This window comes from Protopterus annectens, chromosome 6.part1, assembly GCF_019279795.1.
Source record: "Protopterus annectens isolate FY-2018-M chromosome 6.part1, PAN1.0, whole genome shotgun sequence".
NCBI classification, from domain to species: Eukaryota; Metazoa; Chordata; order Ceratodontiformes; family Protopteridae; genus Protopterus; species Protopterus annectens.
This window is the reverse complement of record NC_056738.1, coordinates 185,786,039-185,806,613: the sequence shown is the minus strand read 5'-3', so window position 1 is coordinate 185,806,613 and position 20,575 is coordinate 185,786,039. Positions and strand designations below refer to the sequence as shown.

At 42.8% G+C, this 20,575-nt stretch overlaps 1 protein-coding gene across 5 annotated transcripts in view; it reads right to left on the bottom strand.

Annotated features, from left to right (window-relative positions):
* Window positions 1–20,575, bottom strand: part of OTUB1 (OTU deubiquitinase, ubiquitin aldehyde binding 1) — a 669,979-nt gene that overhangs the window by 344,158 nt on the left and 305,246 nt on the right. For all 5 annotated transcript variants that reach the window (XM_044075629.1, XM_044075633.1, XM_044075632.1 and 2 more), the window contains exon 4: window positions 16,377–16,495. In XM_044075629.1, the coding sequence (XP_043931564.1) occupies window positions 16,377–16,495 (119 nt within the window). The remainder of the gene's footprint in view (window positions 1–16,376; window positions 16,496–20,575) is intronic.

Genomic DNA, 20,575 nt, shown 5'->3' with positions numbered 1-20,575 from the left:
CCCTCATCTCATGTAAGGTCTCCCCAAAAGAGAAATCCTCAGGAGGAGAAGCAGAGGGCAGGGAATCCTCTGCATCCGAATCCTCATAAGGAGGAAAGGAATATTCCTGATCAGAGGAAGAAACAGAAGATACAGAAGCCTGGTCAGAGGAATCCAAAGGAACATCCTGTCGAGGCCTTTTCTCTGGAGGGGGGTGAGAACCCCTAATCATTGTAAGCAAATCCTCAGCCATCCTTAGCAATTGCTTCTGTGTCTTGGGAGTAGCTTCAGAAGTAGCTGGAGCAGAAACTTTAGGTTTAACTGGAGTCTTGGACTTTGCCTTTGTCTTTGAAATGGTGATGTGAGTAGGCCTGAATACCCCCTCAGAAGCCAGTACCTGCACAGCGGTTCCGGACCCATCTAAGGGAGCGACGTCCGAAGGTCCTGCAGCAGATAAAACAATAGGCCTTGATGGCTCCCATGGGAGTCCGTATCGGCCATCGGTTCAGAAGTGGCAGACAACAGGGGCTGCAAAAGCGCCTCACTGACGACAGCCGAACCGGACGCTGGCTCCAGCTGCGATGAATCCTGTTTGGATCTTGGAGGCCTGTCCTTGTCTTTGCGCTTCTTTTGAATTCCGGTAGAATCCGACGACATTATATAATTGAAGCGTCTGCCAAAGTAATTTAAAGCCCAGTCGTACCGACGCTTAACAGTGCGAGAATTGAACCTGGCACAGAACCAACAACAAGAAACGCAGTGGTCAGGGCCTAAGCAAGGTAGACAGTAAGAGTGGAAATCTTTATGAGGTATCTGTTTTCCACACGCTATACAATTATTAACTTTTTCTGACATCGGAGGAACAAGAAAAAGATTCCCCAACGGGGTACTTAGCTTTGAGAAGAGAAGTAAGAACTTCGGACCGACAGCAGTCAAATGCGTAGATCAAAAATCGCCAACCAACGGACTTGCGAACTGCTTTCCACTGCACGGCAAGAAAGACTGGAGAAGATGGCGTCGGCTGAGGGCTATGTACCAGAGTGTACTGACGTCAGGGTACTAGCTTGTGCAGCCGACGCCAGACCCAGACTTTGTGATTCTGGCCGACCTCGGGCTGCCTGCCGGCAGGATCACCCTACAGTTATGACTGCAACAGTGAAACACGAAGAACATCAGCATGGCTTCAACCCGAAGCATGGTACTTACACTGCCTCTAAAACAATTTATGCCAAACTCAGCTGTATACCTCAGTCCAATAACTTTCTGCTGCACCCTTAATTAAATACCTTGTATATTACACTTGTCACATATCGCATCCTACAATTGTTAATTTACTACATTTTACTTTTGCGGCACATCAGCTGTATAATCGCGGTGAAACTGTACCACTGCCAATATAAATGAAGCATGTACTACTTTATATGTTTTTTGTGTCACTGGTAAATTATGTCTGCAAAGACAGCCATTGCATTACATCATTATTGAATTCTTATATTCTACCATTTGCATAACATTGTAAACTTTATTTGACACTGCCAATAATTAAGCAGGTGCAATGTGAATAGTTTTAAATCATGTCTAATTACTGACACTGTTTGTACTTAAGGGCTTTTCACTTCTCTGACTAGTATTTATTATTTACTGTTTGCCTTTTGTACGTTTTGAAATGTTTCTGCTGAAGATTTTTCTTCTTGGACTCTATTGAAAGAGGTAACTTGCACAGAATCAAGTAAACAAAGAAAGAAGGAAAGAAAAAGCAAGCTATTAATGGAATTAACTTAGATTAGAACATTTTGGAAAGAAAACTGGTAATTGTATGGACTGGCTAATATTATTCTCCATGGCCACTTTAGGGACAAAGGAAGGGTTGGTTCGTACAGATACCCTTATCCTTATGTAAAATAATATAAGGAGGCCGAGTTGATAAGGCCCGGAGTTCAGAAATTCTTTTTGCTAAAGTGATAGCTACCAAAAGGACTGTTTTCCATGAAAGAAATTTCATGTTGCATTTGTCTACTGGTTCAAAGGGTTTTTGAGTTAAACCTTGAAGGACCACTATCAGATCCCAATGAGGACAGGGATGCTTTCCTGGCAGTCTAAGAAGGAAAATTCCCTTCATGAAAGCTTTACATACCTTGGAAGATGTCAGACAAAATTATCTGTTACCAGTATGGAAGTTAGAATGGCCAAAGTAAGTGCTGAAAAGGGATCAATATTCTTATTGGAAGCCCATATGGAAAATCTTTTCCACTTACTTCTGTAGACTGTCTTGATGGAGCCCTTCTCGAAGGCCAGGATAATATCACGTACTAGGGAAGCGAGCCTGGACCATCTTACAGTTACTGGAGGTGGAAAAAACATATGGTCAATTTGAGGCATGAAGATTTTGGATGCTGAATTCGTGATGGGTGAGAAAAGAGATCCCAAGTGGGACCCTGTATCCACAGAGGATATTTCAAGTGAGACCATAGGAAGGGGGACCAAACCTGTCAAGGCCAGAAGGGGGCAGTGAGGATGACTGAGCACTTCAGCATTCTTGCTTTTAGTAGGAATTTGGAATGAGAGGGAGAGGGGGATAAACATACAGGAGACATAGGGCCAATCATGAATCAGAGCATCCTTCGGTGACTCCTCCTGAGGGGGGAAAACAGCGAAGTACCCACTGTACTTGTTGTTGAGGGGAGAGGCAAACAGGTTGCATCAAGGCTGGCCCCAGCAGCTGAATATCACATTCACTACTGTCTGACTGAAGGACCACTTGTGGAATGGACCTGATGAATCTGTCCACCAGCTCGCTGGTTATCCCCGGCATATCTGTTGCAATAAGAAAACAGTCTGAAGAGATCGCCCATTCCCAGACCCTCATGGCCTTTCTGCACAACAGGCAGGAACAGGTTCCTCCTTGTATGTTGATGTATCAGACTACTGACATGTTGTCCGTATGGACTGCCACAGTCCCTAGAGGCAGAACATCCTGAAAGGCTTCCAGTGTTAATAGGACTGCTCAGCTCTTAGACACTGATATACAACTAAGTCTCTGAGGGGGACCATGTGCCTTGGACCATCTTTCCAATGAAATGCTCCCCACCCCCACGCCAACTGGGAAGTGTCCATGGTCACTGTGCCTGTTGGGGGAGGACCAGAAAAAGGTCATCTAACTGAATCCACCATCGAACAAACATTTGCAAATTGGGGTGAGAGTCTGGTAAAGAATGGAGCATTGAACTACCAGTGTCCACTGAAGGATTTGCATAAAGAATCTTGCTAGAGGAGCTAGAAGAATGGCAGCTGACACTGACCAAAGAGATTGTAACCTAGTTTTGCTGGAGGGGAAGGAAGAGACAGCGTGCCCCGCACTTGATTTCTTGATGATATGATGCGATGAAGAGGTAGTGATGCCACTTGAGTCGTAGTATCCAGTTGAGTTCCTATAAAGTCTAGAGTTTGTACAGGAGTCAGCTTCGATTTGGCAAGGTTTATCGTAATGCCTAGGGAGTTGGAGAGCTGAAGCAAGTAATTCCTGGCTAGAAGAAGTTCATGCCTGGGTGGGACAGTGAGGAGCTAATAGTCTACACAGAGAAACAACTGGAATCCTTTGAGTCTCAAGTGAGCTGCCACAACTGCCATGCTTTTGGTGTAAACAAACTGGGGGCTGTAATGAGACCAAAGGGCAGTGCTCTGAACTGGTAGTGATTGGCTCCCAGCTGAAACCGCGGGTGTCTCCTGGAGTGCCTGTCTATTTTGATATGATAATATGCATCCTGGAGATCTACGAACCACATCCAGTCGTCCTTGTGCAGAAGAGGCGAGATGGACTGAACCATAACCATTCAGAACTTTGACCTGCTTACATACTGATTTAGACTGCTTAGATACATATTTGGTCTCTGGTCCCATTTTCTTTGGCACTATAAAGAAGCAGGAGTAAGTTCAGAATCCTATTTGTTTGGGTGGGACCTCCTGGATGACACTTTTATAGCAGCTTTTGAACCTCTTGAGCTACATTCTCATTCTGACTGGGTGGAATGTCAGAAAGTTTCTTCCTTGTGACGGGAAGTGGAAGGGAAAAGGGAATGTAGTAACCTCTGGATATTATATTTAGCACCCATGCATTGTTCGTGAGATTTGTCCAGGCTTCCAGATGCAGGGAAAAACAACCCTGACTGCCTCCAGAAAAGAACAGTCGGGCAGCGCTTCAGGAGTGCTAATAGGTCCCCATTAGAGAAGGAGTCTCTGAAGCCTTGGCTCTACAGACCCCCCTGCCTCTGATGAGAGGCGAAGGACAGGATCAGAGACTAAAGAGAACATCTCTATGCAGACAGAAAGGTCTTTCTACAAAATGAAAAGCTGATGGACCCAGGGAAACCTCTCCCCCCTTACCAGGATGCGAAAGGAAGGAAGGTTGGGGCAAACCCGGATCAAAGCCCTCTGGACAGAATCGGACCTGAGCTGTCCAGGGCCAAGGCACCAGGGGGGAGGAAAGGATCTGACAAAATAGGACCAGAACCCAATCCCCAGGACACCTCTAATCAGAGACCCACCCTGATCCAAAGGCATCAGAGTAGGGCCAAGTGTTACCACGGGAGTCAAGGAAGGGAGCTTACTTGGATCAGAACCTCTCAGAGATAGAGGATCGCAGGTCAGATGAGAAAAAGAGACGGTATTAGTTGGGCAAATGTGCTCGCGGATCTGGGAGGGGAAGGAGCTGGTAGGATCCCCCATTTGGATCTGAGCCCTAAGGACTGTCTGCATCATTCTGTCCACGTCGGCTTCAGGCAACCTCCTTGAAGACCTAGATGAGGTGGTAAATGCTGGCCGAAAGTGCTTGTTTCGTGTTTGAAATAACTTGGTGGGTAAAGCTAGAGGCAACAGTTTTAGTACAAATTCCAATATACCTACTCTGCTCATCCGATCCGATGAGCGGAGATCCGAGACTGAGGTGGGCGGGAGAGGAGAACTGGTAGCATGGGTTGAGCCAGTCGGATCCAAAGGCTGCCCAAGAGGCCTTGGAAGTCAGATCTGAGCGCTTTTGAAGCTTTCTGGATGGCTGTGAGGAAGCCTTTAGGGATTTTGGATAATGTCTTTCTCTGCTCCGAGACCATTGAAGCTGGTTTTGAAGGGGTTTGAGTCCCAGATGGAGGAAATCCTTTCAGTATCAGCTTATTTCCAAGGTCGAAGATGGCCCTGGGATTAAAGGTAGCACACACAGAGTATATAAAGGTATCCAAGTCGGCTGCTCCCAAACAGTCAACATGCTGGTTATAAGCATTGGAATTGGGAATCTTATGCCCACAAGAAGTGCACTTCTTGAAACTCATAGATTTTCCTGAGATGAGTTTCTCAAACATAGCAGGCAGCAAGAAAAATACAGTTGTGTACCTACCATAAACATAGATGTTCAAGTGTATTCACTGTTGCAGTCATTACACCTGGGTTATCCTGCCGGCAGACTACCCGCAGTCAGCCTGAATTCCAAAGTCCTGGTACGGTGTCAGTTGCTGTCACCTCTTCCCTGACGTCAGTGCGCCAGGGGTATAAAAGATGCAGCCGACACCATTTTCTTCAGTTTTTCTTGCCCCAGATGTCAGGTGCCCCCAAAAGGGTAGGCTGTAAAAAATTATGAACATAAAAATGCATGCACATAACCTTCATCTACAAGCAAATACACCACATAGGTTGTATAGAATAGAGCGGTACAGATAAGTCCCAGCAAAGAAAAAGGGGGATGGTGGGAGGGTAACCTGGATTGCAACAGTGAATACACTCGAACATCTACATTTATGGTAGGTACACAACTGTACTATATTCATCGTGTTTCACTGTTGCAGTCATTACACTTGGGTTGAATCCCAAAGCTGAGGTTGGGTGGCTGGGCCTAAATAGAGTTTGGAGTGGCTATGAGGCCTTGCAGAACTGCAGTGGCAAAGCCTGCTCTGGATTTAGAGTCAGAGGTAAATGATAGTGCTTTGTAAAAGTGTGCACTGAAGTCCATGTTGCAGCCTCCAAAATATCCTTGGTTGCTACTCCTCTGAGGAAGGCTGCTGAAATAGCTGCTGTTCTGGTAGAATGTGGCCTAATGCCCTTGGGCACAGATTTGCCATGTTGTGAACAGTAGAAACGAATGCAGTGGCCTATCCATTTTGAAATAGTCTGCTTTGAAATGGCTTTTCCTTGGGAACCTGCAGCATATGCCACTAAGAGTTGCTCAGTCTTTCTGAAGGCTTTAGTCTTGTCCAAGTAAAAGCATAGCTGTCTGTGTATGTCCAAAGTATGCAGAAGTCTCTCCCCCTTATTCTGTGGGTTTGGGTAAAAGGTAGGCAAATGTATGGATTGGTTAAGAGGCACGCTGGACACTACCTTGGGCATAAATGTTGGGTTTGTCCTTAGAGAAACCCCGTCCTGATGAAAAATAACAAAAGGTTCCACAGCCATTAGTGCCTGTAACTCTGAGACTCTTCTTGCTGAAGTTATTGCTAGGAGAAGAGAGGTTTTCCATGACACGTATTTCATCTCTGCTGTATTGGCTGGTTCAAAAGGAGGCAGTGTGAGTTTTTCCAACACAAAGATGAGGTCCCATGTAGGTATTGGAGCTCTTCTTGGAGGTCTTATGTTTTTGGCCCCTCTGAGAAACTGTCTTAGCAGTGGATGAGAAAAAATAGGTGGGTCTGTATTGTAATGAGCTGAAATAGCAGAGGCATGGATCTTAAGTGATGAGAAGGATAGCCCTTTGTCCAGCATCTCAGGTATTGCAAAGTCTGAGGAATATTAGGTTCTAGCGAGTCAATTCCCTGCACTTGGTTCCAAGCACAGAATCTTTTCCATTTTTCTGCATAAGATTTTCTGGTGCTGGGCCTCCTGGCCTCCAAAATAACATCCATAACTGCTTTAGCGAGAGGTGTGTTTTGAATGATTACATTATCCGCCATGCAGCCAGATTTAGGGTTCTGAGTTGGCTGTGCAAGATCTGATTGTTCTGTTGGGTCAGCAAATGAGGTATTAGAGGTAACGTCCAGGCTGGGCCTTGAGAAAAGCTCTTTAGGATTGGGTACCAGTGCTGGCGTGGCCAGTCTGGGGCAATCAGTATCATTTTTGGCTTCTCTTGTCTGACCTTTAGGAGTACCTTGGAGAGGAGAGGGAGAGGAGAGGCAGAAGAGGGAAGGCATATACTGTAAGGGCTTTCCAGCTGAATGAAAGGGCGTCCACTTTCCATACTTGCTTGTGATAAGTCTGAGAGCAGAATCTCTGTAGCTGGCAGTTGAGGGGAGGTGAACAGATCTGTGTCTGGGCATCCCCATTTCCCTGTTATCATGTTGAAGATTTGTGGATCCAGTTTCCACCCGTGAGGATCCATGAGGTTTCTGCTTAGTTCGTCTGCCAAAGTATTTGTCTTTCCTGGCAGGAATTGTGCTTGCAGATGTACTTGGTAAGTCAATGTTGTGTTCCACAAAGTCATGGCTTGCCTGCAGAGGGGGTAGGAATGTGTGCCCCCTTGCTTGTTTATGTACCACATGACTGTAGTATTGTCCGTCTTTCAGTAGTTGTCCTGGATGAAGTAGGTCCTTGACGGCTGTCAGGGCATTTTGCACAGCTAGCATCTCTTTTTGATTGATATGAAGATGCATTTGGTTCGTGGGCCGTGTGCCCGGAATACATTTTCCTGCCATGTGCGCCCCCCTAGGCATAATCCAATGCATCTGTTGTTAGTGTCTGCCTGGCAGTGGGTAAGGTGAATGGTTGTCCCTTGTTGTGTTGACAGGCCTGTGCCCACCACAGAAATTCCTGTTGCAGGCAGGGAATAAGAGTAATTAAGGTTTCCAGGCTGTGGCAATGTTGAGTCCAAACACTTTTTAGGTACCACTGTAGTTTCCTCATATGCAGTCTTGCATATGGAATTAGTAGAATGCAGGATGCCATGTACCCCAGAGCCTGCAGAATTTTTCTTGCAGATAACTGGGTCTTTGTTGCCATATCTTTGAAGTAAGAAGTCAGATGCCTTTGTTTGTCTGGCGTGAGATAAGCCATCTGGGCAGTTGTATTTAAGCTTGCACCCAGGAATATTATCTCGAGAGGGCACTAGTTTTGATTTATTTTCATTTACTGTGTACCCCAGGCAAATTAGTAATATTTTTACAAACGCTAGATGCTGTAGTAGAATATTTTTGTCCTTTGCTTGAATCACGAAGTCAACCAAGTAGGGTATATCTGAATTCCTCTGTCTGCAAACTGCAATTACTGGTGCCAGGCATTTTGTGAAGACCCTGACCGCAATAGATAAGCCAAAGGGCAGTGCAGAGAATTGGTAGTGCATTGAGCCAGCTATGAATCTGAGATATCTTCTGCAAGATTGTCTGATTGGGACATACAGGTATGCCTCTGAGGTCCAAAGTTACGAGCCAAGCCTTCTTCTCCAGCATGGGCAGAAGCTGCTGTAGAGTCAACATTTTGAATTTTGGGACGTCCAGAAAAGCATTTAGAATAGACAGGTCCAGAATTGGTCTCCAGGCTTTGTCCTTTCTTGGTACGAAGAAAAGTCTTGAGTAAAATTTTTGTCCCTGCTCTTGTTGTGGCACTGGCTAAATAGCACCCATGTCCATGAGAGATGAAACTTGTTTTTGTGCCTCTTGCCATTGATTGCATGGCAGGACTGGCATACCTTTTGCCTTTGGAAGGGTGTGAAAGTAGAACCTGTAGCCCTGAGAGACTATATTTAAGACCCATTTGTCCTGGGTGACCCCAGTTTTGTGAAAAAAGTGCTAGCTTTCCCCCTAAGGGCGCTGCCAAAAAATAAGTGCTTGGCATTGGCAGAGGGAAGTCATTGGGACTGTTTTCTATAAGGCTGTGATTTGTCTTCTCCGCTTTTGGAGGTAGAAGCACCCCATTGTTTGGACCTGTATGAGCCCTGGGGCTGTTGCCTGCCTCTAGGACGTCTGAATCTGCCTCTTTGTGGTCTGTCTGACACTGGAAAGGACCAATTCTTAGAGGGTCAATTTCTGCTAAATCTGAGTGGCTGTACCTGTAAGAAATCCTTTACTGTCTGCATAGATTTTGTCTTATCCTCCATTTTCTTTAACACCTCCTCTGCCTTAACACCAAACAAAGTATGCTGTAATGGAGCATCCAATAATTTTGCTTTAACATGATCAGGCAGATTCTGTTCCTTTAACCAAGCATGCCTTCTAATAACAGAACCTGTAACAGCGGCCCTGCACGAGGCCTCCAGTGAATCATAGCCACATTGCAAAGTATGTTTTCCCACTTGTTCAACTGCATGCAATAAATCCTGCAAATCTTTGTTCTCAGTACATTCTGAATTTGTCAACATGTTTTGTTTTAACAAAGACACTAAGTATTGCTGATATACTTGAGCACATGAAACTGACAATTTAAAGCCCATACAGACAAAGTATCAGAAGTGTAAACTTTTTTCCCCCATCTGTCCAAAGCCCTAGAATCTCTGTCTGAGGGGACAGGGTTTTTGGCAGAAGCAGCCTTGACCCCTTTGGGACCCTGCGAGATAGTTTCTGGGTCAGAAGCGGGTTTTTGTAAAGAAATGTATGGGTGTTTGGAACCCTGTAGTATCTGTCCGGCTTAACAGGGGCAGGAGGCAGAGAGTCTGGAGATAGGCCGGACTCTGAGAAAACATCACCCACTATGTCTAGAACAGGGGGAATTGCAAGAGGTCTGTGCTGTGGAAGTAAAAGAAAGTCTCCAAGTCTTTTCTTAGATTCGGAATAATCCTGGCTCTCCCAATGGAAATGTTCTCTCATGGTATGCAAGGTTTCCCCAAAAGAATAGTCCTCAGGAGGAGAAGCTGAAGGAATAGAATCTTCAGCATCAGAATCCTCATAGGGAGGAGCAGAATATCCCTGATCAGAAGAGGAATCAGAGGAAATGGAAACCTGATCAGAGGAATCATATTCAGTGTCTTGCCTAGGCCTCTTATCGGGAGGGGGATGGGAACCCCTGATCAGAGTAATTAGGTCTTCGGCCATTTTGAGCATCTGTTTCTTAGGCATAGAAGTCTGTCCTGGAGAATACTGTACTGGTTTCCTTGTCTTTAAAACTGTTTTAGACTTTGTCTTGGATGCTGAAGTAGGCTTTATATAAAGTTGTGTAGGTCTGAAGACACCCTCAGAAGCCGATGCCTGCTCAGCGGCTCCGGACCCATCTGAGGGATTAATTTCCGAAGGACCAATACCTTGAGTATCCACAGGCCTAGCTGTCTCCATGTGGGAGTCGGACGCGGCCTGTGGCTGTGAGGTAGCGGGAGTCGGGGGCTGCGAAAGCGCCTCACTGAGCACCGGCGACTGGCCTAGAAGAGGCTTTGTCATCGGTTTTGGACCTCAGATGCTTGTCCTTGTCTTTATCCTTGCGTTTTTTATGAATTCCGGTCGTCGGTTGTTCTGACGGCATTATGTAGTTAAACCTTCTGCCAAAATAATGAAAAGCAAAATCGTACAGACGTTTAATAGTGCATTGGTTAAATCTAGCACAAAACCGACAACTAGCAACATCGTGGTCAGGGCCTAGGCAAGGAATACAGTAAGAGTGGAAATCCTTATGAGGTACTTGCTTCCCACAAGAAATACAATTGTCAACTTTTTCTGACATCGGTCTGGAGCAAGAAAAAAGTTTTCCCAACGGGGTACTTAGCTTTATTGAAGACTTCGGATCTGAAACTCGATTTCGAAAATCTCAGGAGTTGGCCGACCGGCACTTGTGAACTGCTTTTGCTTCGGGCACCGCGTGGCAAGAAAGACTGGAGAAAATGGCATCGGCTGCATCTTTTATACCCCTGGCGCACGGACGTCAGGGAAGAGGCGACAGCAACCGACGCCGGACCAGGACTTTGGAATTCAGACTGACTGCGGTAGCCTACTAGCAGGATAACCCAAGTGTAATGACTGCAACAGTGAAACACGATGAACATCAGTAAACCCTACAACAAAAAAGGGTTTCAAAACTCTAAATATTGCCAAAGGTTAACAGCTGAAACTACAATGGCAGTAGATAAAATTCTTCAAACTTTTTTTTTAAATACAAAAACTAGAAAATTAGAAAATAGAAAGATGTACCAAGTCAAGTACCACAAGTGGTACTAGAGAAACTAGAGAAATGGGAAAAAATAGCACTACCCTGAGAAAAGCAGAGGAAGAAGTATAGTAAACCAAGTTATAAAGCAAAAATATAACCAAAATTACAAAAAAATAATTGTTCGAAAGACAGTCTTATTCTACTGCAATGAATCTTCCATCTTGCAGCTATGGTGGGAAACGAGATCTGGGGAACTGGGAATGGAATGGAGCATTATGGGTAGAGGGAGAAGCTCGAGCTTTGGATCCTAAGTCTTGTGCATGCAGCCGAGTCAGATCCAAAGATTGAATTCTAGACCCATTTGTGAGGAAGAATGGAAAGGGCAACATCAAATCACATTGTTTTCCCGTTTTCACTGCAATTTCAAGAGACAGAATATAACAGCATTAGAAAAAGTGACAGCTATGCATTTGAACAGTAAGCAAAGCTGCATGAGAAAATAAATTCTTATTGGTTACTAATTACTACTACTACATTAATTATTTTGGTAGTCTATCCATAACAAAGGCTGCAGTCAGGAGGTAGTCAAAATATTTATTTATTATGTAAGGACTCCATTTAAATGGGTACAAGCACAAATATTAAATTAAATGCAGCTCTTTCTGAATTAAGCCTGTATCATAAAGCTGAGTCATTAAAAATTACAACCCAAACAAACAACAGTGTAATCCTGAGCTGACCAAACAGTTCTATGCTGCATTTGTTTGCATAAGCAGTGTGAATCTCTACTTAAACTCAAATCCTTGGAAGCAGAGCTTTGTTAAAACATTAAAATTTGTACTGTTTAACCTACATCACTATATACAAGGATCAATATCTGTGTGTGTGTACTTTATTTTCCAAACTCTTGAAGAAACCATTACTGCAATCTGTCTACATTAATATACTCTGGTGGTAATGCTAGTTATTTGTGGTTGAATACTCCAAACATGCAACCACAAAGAGAGCAACTGTGGTATATTGAACAATTCCTTTTTGTAAAATGCAACAATTCTCACAGTAGTAGGAGTTATGGAGTATCTAGTGTTTAAATTATGGCTTCAGCAGTGCACACTGCAATGACATTCTTTCTTTATTGTTAACACAATATACTATCAAAGTAACAAACTGCCACGGACAATGATGCTCCACTTTTTGGTGGAGTTCCAGGAAGAAAAGCTCCACTTTATGCAAAAATTAAGACAAGAATTACATTTTTTCTCTGACATAAAGACAAGGTTTAGCTGTGCACTGTTTCAGGAACACTTGAGATTACACAATTTAGTACATAGATTAGAACGCAGATATATCTGCTTATAAACATTTGAGTACAAAAACAAATATGAACAGTAAATATAAAGAGCCAGTAAGTTATATTGGTTCTCTTCCATGCAAATAAGTATGCTGGATGGGATGGCATAGGTTGAGTGTGGGTCAGTTTTGTGTATTACATACACAAACAAGCGTAACATATGTGGATGATATGCAACTGAACGTTTGCAAAGTCGACCTCTGTTTGGTTGACTGAAACAAGTGAGCGATATAGACAATCCCCAGCTAGGAAAACACTCCCTTCCTTCAGGGACTGTGCAATCTCAGAGTTAGTATATATGATTAGCAAGGGATGTGGCAGGGCCGGCCTTAGCTGAAACAACACCCTAGGCAAAGTACTGCTCTGGTGCCCCTTAAGCCCCACCCACACCATACTCAAGCCACACCCTAGTTGAGCCACGCCCACAGCTGGGTCACTCCCATAAAACCCACTCCAGTTCTTTCAATTTTTAAATGCATGAAAAAACAGTCACTGTGACACCTTAAGACTGCAACTGAAGGCTGAATGCTCCTTAATAAACCTGCTTGATCTGTTGCTAGTGAAAGGAAATGGGGACGAAGTGAAACTATCCATATGATGTACTGCTTTTTATTCTGTGTTACAGCATGTGAAAATTCTGTAAATCCATAGTCGGGAATCAAAATTATCATCATAGCTTACGGAAATTAAAAACACTTTTCATTAATAAGTCTCACTTCATTTAGCAAGTCCAAATTTCAAGTGTGATACAAGACTTTATGGCTAAGTCAGTCAAAAACTACTTTTACATCCAACTGAACTAAAGGAGTTAGTAAAAACATGGTAATACTCTGTCCAGGTAATGTTTACAAATTAAATTACAACAGCTAAAAACAGCAATAAATCAATAGTAGATAACTATATATAATGCCCATAAGAAACAGATCATGTCAGCAGAAAATCACTGTTGTGAAGCCATCAACATAACAGATTGTCACCTCCAGTGGTTAAATGCACTCAGCCAAGCCCTCTATTTAGGTTTACTATATAAGAAAGCATATAACAAGATTCCTGGTACACTGAGCTATGCTTTTTTTTTTTTTTTTTTGCATTATTTACTACATGGATTGTTTTTAAACTGCCTGAAAAAAAGAAAACATTTTGACAGCTGCTCTACCAACATTCTGAATACAATTAGGAAAAACAGTAAACAACTAAGAACGCAGTTCTTATCCCTGACATTATGCAGCATGATGTTCTGATAAATGCAGCCAAGTCAGGTAATGCAGTAGTGACAAATAGCATTCTGTGTACAATAATGTTGCGTAGATAACTGTTATAGTTATTACAGTAGAGTTGAATGATTAAATGAAAAGTTGTATACAGTACTAAAGAAAATTAATGAATGCTTTAGCAGTGCAGATACAGGCAAATCTGGGATCTTGATGTAACAAAAAACAGATAAAACAGGAAAGAATTCCCTTTAAAATTAGCAGATCAGAAATGGTTGTAAATTATGGGATGAAATGTAGCTTTTAATCAGTGATTTAAGGACTGGACATTTGTTTGCATTACGTAGGATTAAGTGCAGTTTTCAGTGGCATAATTGATAAACCTTGCCTAAACTAACAGTGCAGAAAATTAAGTGAGATACACAGATGCATCATTGTAGAGTGTCTGATGTAGTAGTTTGATTGTAACTTTGCTCACATAATGTAGATTAGTCAGGATATCAGAAGCATAGAACAGGCTCAGTACCAGATATACCATATCTAATGAGACTCTTTGTGAAGGTTATCAAAATGTTCTGTAACAAAAAACATGGCCAGATAACTGTCATTAATGCTTATAGCAACACAGTCTGCACTGTCCAGCAGCTAACAAATTAATTCCCTCTTGCTTCCAAGAGAATGAAGTTAAGCATTTCTGCCTATAGTCAAACAGTTCTGTAACAAAAACATGGCCTGATAACTTTGTCATTACTGCTTATAGCAACGCAGTTTGTACTACTCAGGCAGCAGCTAACAAATTAATTCCCTCTAGCTTCCAAGAGAATGAAGTTAAAATCTGGCAGGCACACAAGACCGACATACATAAAAAATACACTTGCTGACCACCAGCCAGCGAACTGCTGCACAGCACAAGTTCCACAGCTAAACGATAAGTTTAGCTAGTAACCCCAAGCCCAACACCCAGTTCCAGAGCAAGAAAACAAAACAATTTTCACAGAGGCACCGCACAGCATTATATTAATTAAGTCTTGCTTGTGAGAGAGGCACCTGCCCGAATCAACTTATCTTAAAGCAAAAAACTGAAGCAGCAGAAGCAAGTGAAGCAGAACAAGGGTATGAAATACAAATGCAAAAATCCGCGTGGTGAAAGGAACCAGGCCGCTGATGATCCATGCCATGCCGTCCAGTCCCGTGAACAAATTCAGGAAGTAAATATCAGCCAATGGTTGCGCCGCCTGCCTCTAGGTCGTCAAATTCAGTCAATGATGAAAGGAATGAGAGGCGGACGTGAGCTGTATTATATACTGTCCATTGGAGCAGTAGCCAGGGACATCAGTGGTACGAAAGCATCACTGATTGGATGCTTTAAATAATGCTGACAAGTTGACAACAGCAGCAGCTGTATTATATACTGTCCATTGGAGCAGTAGCCAGGGACATCAGTGGTACGAAAGCATCACTGATTGGATGCTTTAAATAATGCTGACAAGTTGACAACAGCAGCCACTAATGACAGACTCATCACATACATCATGCAGGGGAAGGGAATGAAAGAACAACAGTGTAGAGGGGCATTCTATGAGCTGTGTATTCGTGTTGTCAGTCGTGGATGCAATCTACTTACGGAAGTGGTGGAGGGCGCAATGCTATTGTACTAACGGGCATTGCACCACGGCCATGGGATGTGGAGTCCTGTCTCTCTGTCTCTCTGTCTCTCTCTCTGTCTCTCTCTCTCTGTCTCTCTCTCTGGCAGTGCTCAACAACAGTGACGTTTCTGGTGTGGGTCTTGATTTGTGGTCTGGCAACCAGAGGACACTTGCAAGGTTTCAGCTTTCTACAAACTGTAACTTCCACAATAAATAGTACGACAGCAGCCTCAACTAAGCAAACATTGTAACAGTACAACAGCCAGATGCAGTTAGGCTAAAGAAAATGGCGTTGGCTGCATGTTTTATACCCCTGATGACCTGACGTCATGGAAGAGAAGACAGCAACTGACGCAGGACCCCAAGACTTTGGAATTCAAGCTGACTGAGGGCAACCTGCCAGCAGATTACCCAAATGTAATGACTGCAACAGTGAAACACGAAGAACATCAGTACAGCAGCCAGATGCAGTCTTCCACTTTGATGGATTATGACGTGTCATGCCATGCACCAGTTGAAAGCACAAGCAGCAGATGATGAAAATGCAAATATAACCCTATCGCAAAAGGCTTCAGAATTCATGTGCGTTAGAATATTCTAAGCCAGGTATAATCAGAATAACTGAACTGAGCAGCAGCACAAACACCACAATGAATTTGCACAAAAAGGAAACCACACTAGATGACAAAGATTCATACAGTATCAAGTTTACAGATAAGTACAGCATTAAGTAATACAGATGAAAAGAAGGGACAACAATGCAAAAAACCTGCAGACTGGCACAGTGCTACAGAAAAGTTAAGAGTGCTTAAAACCTATCTTTTCAAATGCATGTTTCACGTAAACTAGGTTTGCCTACTGAGGTGGCTTCTATCCCTAGAGCCTCCCTTTCATCTAAAATGATGCAATTTTATCCAATATAAAGCTATTACAAGATAATAACTGCACAAGCTTTTACAGCGAACTGCAAAAGTATACTTAACACACTCGTATTCATAAATACACACACACACACACACACACACACTATCATACACATGTACTACCTTACATATGTATAGACACATGTAGGTGCACCTGCAGACATATAAACAAATACATACAAATATGTATATGCATTATACGCACACAACTCAAAAAACTTTTAATACTTACTTCTGCAATTCTTTACTGTCTTCCAGAAGCACTTCAAGATGTGCAAATCCAAACGCACGATAGAAACAGTTGCCATCTGGACGTGTTTTTCGTATACATGTGTATTTTTCCAACAAGTGCTAATATGAAACAAGGAATGAAATAGGAGGTTTGCTTTATCATACAGATACGTAAATTAGTTAATAAAGAAATTAAAAAAGTAACAGCATTTAAATAACTACAATGTGCAAAAGCTGAAACACTGCCTACTCTCTTTACAAGGATTCCCCTTTATGTTTCTTCCTGCCTTTTCTTCTCCAAATATCTTTTCTCCATGCAGCAATCAAAGATTATCTATTCTGCATACTATCTACCCACCACAAAGACAGCCAAGGAACACACCCAGGAAATCTGCTTTAGAAAGTGCAGTTCCACAAATTTTTGTTAGGGCAATCTTAGTATGGGAGGAACTGTGCTACAGTGGTATAAGGATGAATTATATAATTATGTATATAATCCTGTGCAACCTTCACTCGCCCGCCCCCACTCTACCTCAGTCCTTCCCCAGCTGCAGCACATTTACATGTATGTTTTAAGACACGTCTAATACAAGTGTTATGATTTCTCTGGTGAATGTTTGTAATGCTGTCTCCTGTTTGGTTTGCAGGGCTGCACAAATACTATTAATGTATTTGACATTGCAGCAATGTTAAAATGTGATGATTGCATTGTTTGCATTCTTATGAACTTAAGCAGCAGCAGCAGCAACCATGCTAGTTTACTTGCCCAATGTCTCTTCACAGTCCTCGGCATACTTCTCTGAGTTACTGAGAATAACTTTTTTTTCCCCATGCTGTAGGGTACATTCATTTGTACTATACAACTGTATTAAGTCACATAACAGAAAATTAATCAACTGTTCACCTTAGAAAAATGCAGTCACAGACACACACTACAGCATATCAATCTGCATATTACTATATTTTTATAAGTTCTTAGTCTTTGTTGTGAGTGTATTTCCCATGCTTATAGTAACCACTGTATTCTGATGAGGCAATGCATTGCTTTAAAGTTGCTGGGTCTTTATTTCAAGTGAATGTTTCCAATACTGCAACTGCTTCTGCAACCTGAACACGTCACTGATGATCTGGCTGTCTTTCTCTTCAGATTAGTCATACATAAAAGCCAAGCTACTCTTGTGTATTTGTTACATGCGTTTTGCTCTTTAGAGCAGAGTCCCTATATAAACATGAATAGCTGCACGCAGGCTGCCATACCTACCAGAAATATACCCAAAACACTAAAAACAAATTCCACTGGTGGAATCCTGAACTAAACATGGTATATAATAAAGACGAAAACTCATAGCCAAAATCAAGAAGAGCAACTCCCTTAAAGACAACTGCTCTCTTATACAACTAAAACAAGAAACTAAGAGGTCTAAGTTCAACAAGGCCAACTACAAGGTAAGGATAGCCTTTGCTGGCTAAGGATAATCAGATGCCCTTCTTCAACTAACACACAGCAGTGTGCTGAACTGCTGATGAACGGTATAACATTCACCGATCAGTGTGACACAAATCTTCTAGCTGATAAATTCAGTTTAAACTTCACCCCCCCCAGCTCCACCAGGTGAAATCCCCTCCAATACACTTCCACCAGCTATCAATAGGGACCAGGTGCTAGCAGCACTCACTAAGCCAAGAACACCACCTCCATGGTACCCGAAAATATCCCTGGTTGCCTCAACAGTCTAAAACATGCCCTGTCAGGACAAACTGATGCAATTTTCAACTACAGCCTTGAAACAAGCTACATTCCAAGTGACTGGAGGACCGCAACAGTCATTCCCCTCCACAAGGGCGGACCCAGGGAACTACAGACCCATCAGTCTAACAAGCCTATCGTGCAAAGCCGTGGAACAAATTATCATAGAAATGATGAACAAGTACATTAGCAACCTACAGATACTTGTCCCATCCCAATTTGGATTTAAGGGAAGGTTATGCCTAGTTATCTATTTCTTTGATAGGGTCACCAAGGCAATGGAAGAGGGGAAAATAGTGCATACTGCGTACCTTGACCTGGCTAAAGCATTTGATACAATAACCCACTCATGGATTGTTGACAAGCTTTCAGAGTTAAGTGTAAACCCTTACACAACTCGCTGTACTACCAGCAGGCTCATAGATAGGACCCAGTAATTCAGGATCAGTGAGGGCACCTCCACAAACAGACCAGTTACCAGCGAGTAACCCCAGGGTTCCATGCTCAGCCCATTCCCGATTGGCATTTACTTCTCAGAAGTCAAAGCTAACATTCAAGGCCTCTGGCTCAACAAGTTTGTAAATGACTATAAATTGGGAGCCATTACAGATTCCACCTAAGACACCAATATCTTGCAAGTGGGTTTAACACAAACAAATGTCTGGTGCCAAAGCCATACTATAAAACTCAATAACAAAAAAATGCATTACAATGCCCTTTGGGATTATGTCAGCCCAAGATAATCAATCCATCAATAAAATGCTCCTAAAAGTCGACAAAGTAGCAAGGGATCTGGAAACATATGTAAACAGTCTGGCCTTTGACAAACATGTAGTTAAGACAAGTAAATCATTCTGTCACCCAAATTATATGGAAGTTACAGTACCATTCTACTCTGCCCTTATCAGACTTATCATTGAATACAATGTCCTTTTAGCATACATCTAACCAGACACTTGCAACAGTTGGAATGCTCAAAAAGTTTTTTTCACCAGGAGAATTCAGGACATGAATACCTTGTCCTACACTGATCGTCTAAACACACTGTCTCTATAATAAGTCTCCAACAGGCTTCTGACAGGGCGGCTTACAGGGCTTCCTCACACAGAGCCCTGATGAATCTGTTGCACATGTGCAAAACAAACATCAGAAACCACTAGATCCAGATATCTAAACTTAATTTGTGACAAACAGAACATGCTAGAAAGACATATGTGTCCCAAAGGATACCAGCACTACTGAATAGGTGCCCTGTCCATGTAAAACAAAGTTCATCCCTTACCCTATTCAGATGAAACCTTAACAAGAGGATGGCAAATTGTAAATTTACCCCAAGTCTGGACGCCATGTCCCTTATGGACAGAGGCTGTCAATAAGAAAAGTATTATCCCAACACCTACCCACCCCTACAAATCCTTAGTCATCTACCACCCCCCCATACAGACACCCATGTTACTAAGGACCCAAATGGTTTGGGGTGCACAGCTGGGTTTGTAATAGCCTTATTGGTCGTTAACCTAGTAACAGCCTAAGAACCTATAAGATAGCTAGTGGCAATCAAAAACTCCTCCCAGTCCCATCTCATCTGCTCACTCAACTGAGTACAGTGAGGTCATTTGGGAAGGACGACCGCCTTACTTCTTTGATTTTGGACACTGCTCCCAGTCCAATCTCATCAGCTTACTCTACTGTGTACAGAGATGGCATTTGGGAAGGCCAACCCCCCTTAGTTTCTTAATCCTGTTTCCCCCCTCTCCACTATAAAAAATAAATGGACACTTTACTCAGCTGCTTTTCTGTGTTCTTTTTTTTTTTCTTTGCTGCGTGCTCTTAAGTGTTAAGTGCTTTTATTCTGCTGCATTTATTACTGCTTTTTAATACCCTGATAAAATGTATCCGTTATTCTAAGCATCTTAGTTTTGGTTTTAGCACTTGGGCTTCAGGCCAGTTACTTTACATTTAAGAAGGTTTTTGCGGTCTACACTCTTATGGACAAACCCTTATCAAAACCCTCTATCCATAAATCCGCCCAAGTATTCAAAACACTATGCCTGGACAATTCCCATCAGTTTCTCCTACCAGCCTGATCGACAAGGGCATACTTAGTGTAGCAACTGCCTCATTTTCACTGAAAGCCCTCTTCTCCTAGCACATAATTCTACTTGCGAGAAATGTATCTACATCAGTAACCTGGAATCCATGCTCTCTCGCGCCACAGTCAGTACTCCTGACAAAGAGGAGATTGCCAGCACAAACACCACACCACTCACATCACATAGTCAAGCACAACACACACCCAACTATGCAGAGGCCCTCAATAAAAACTTACCTAAACAGCAGAGACCTCACACACACAACTCCAAACACATTGTACACAGCAAACAACACACCAGTGTCTCACAAACACAGCCCATAAGGCATAACAATAAACCAACACAATCTACAAGGCATAA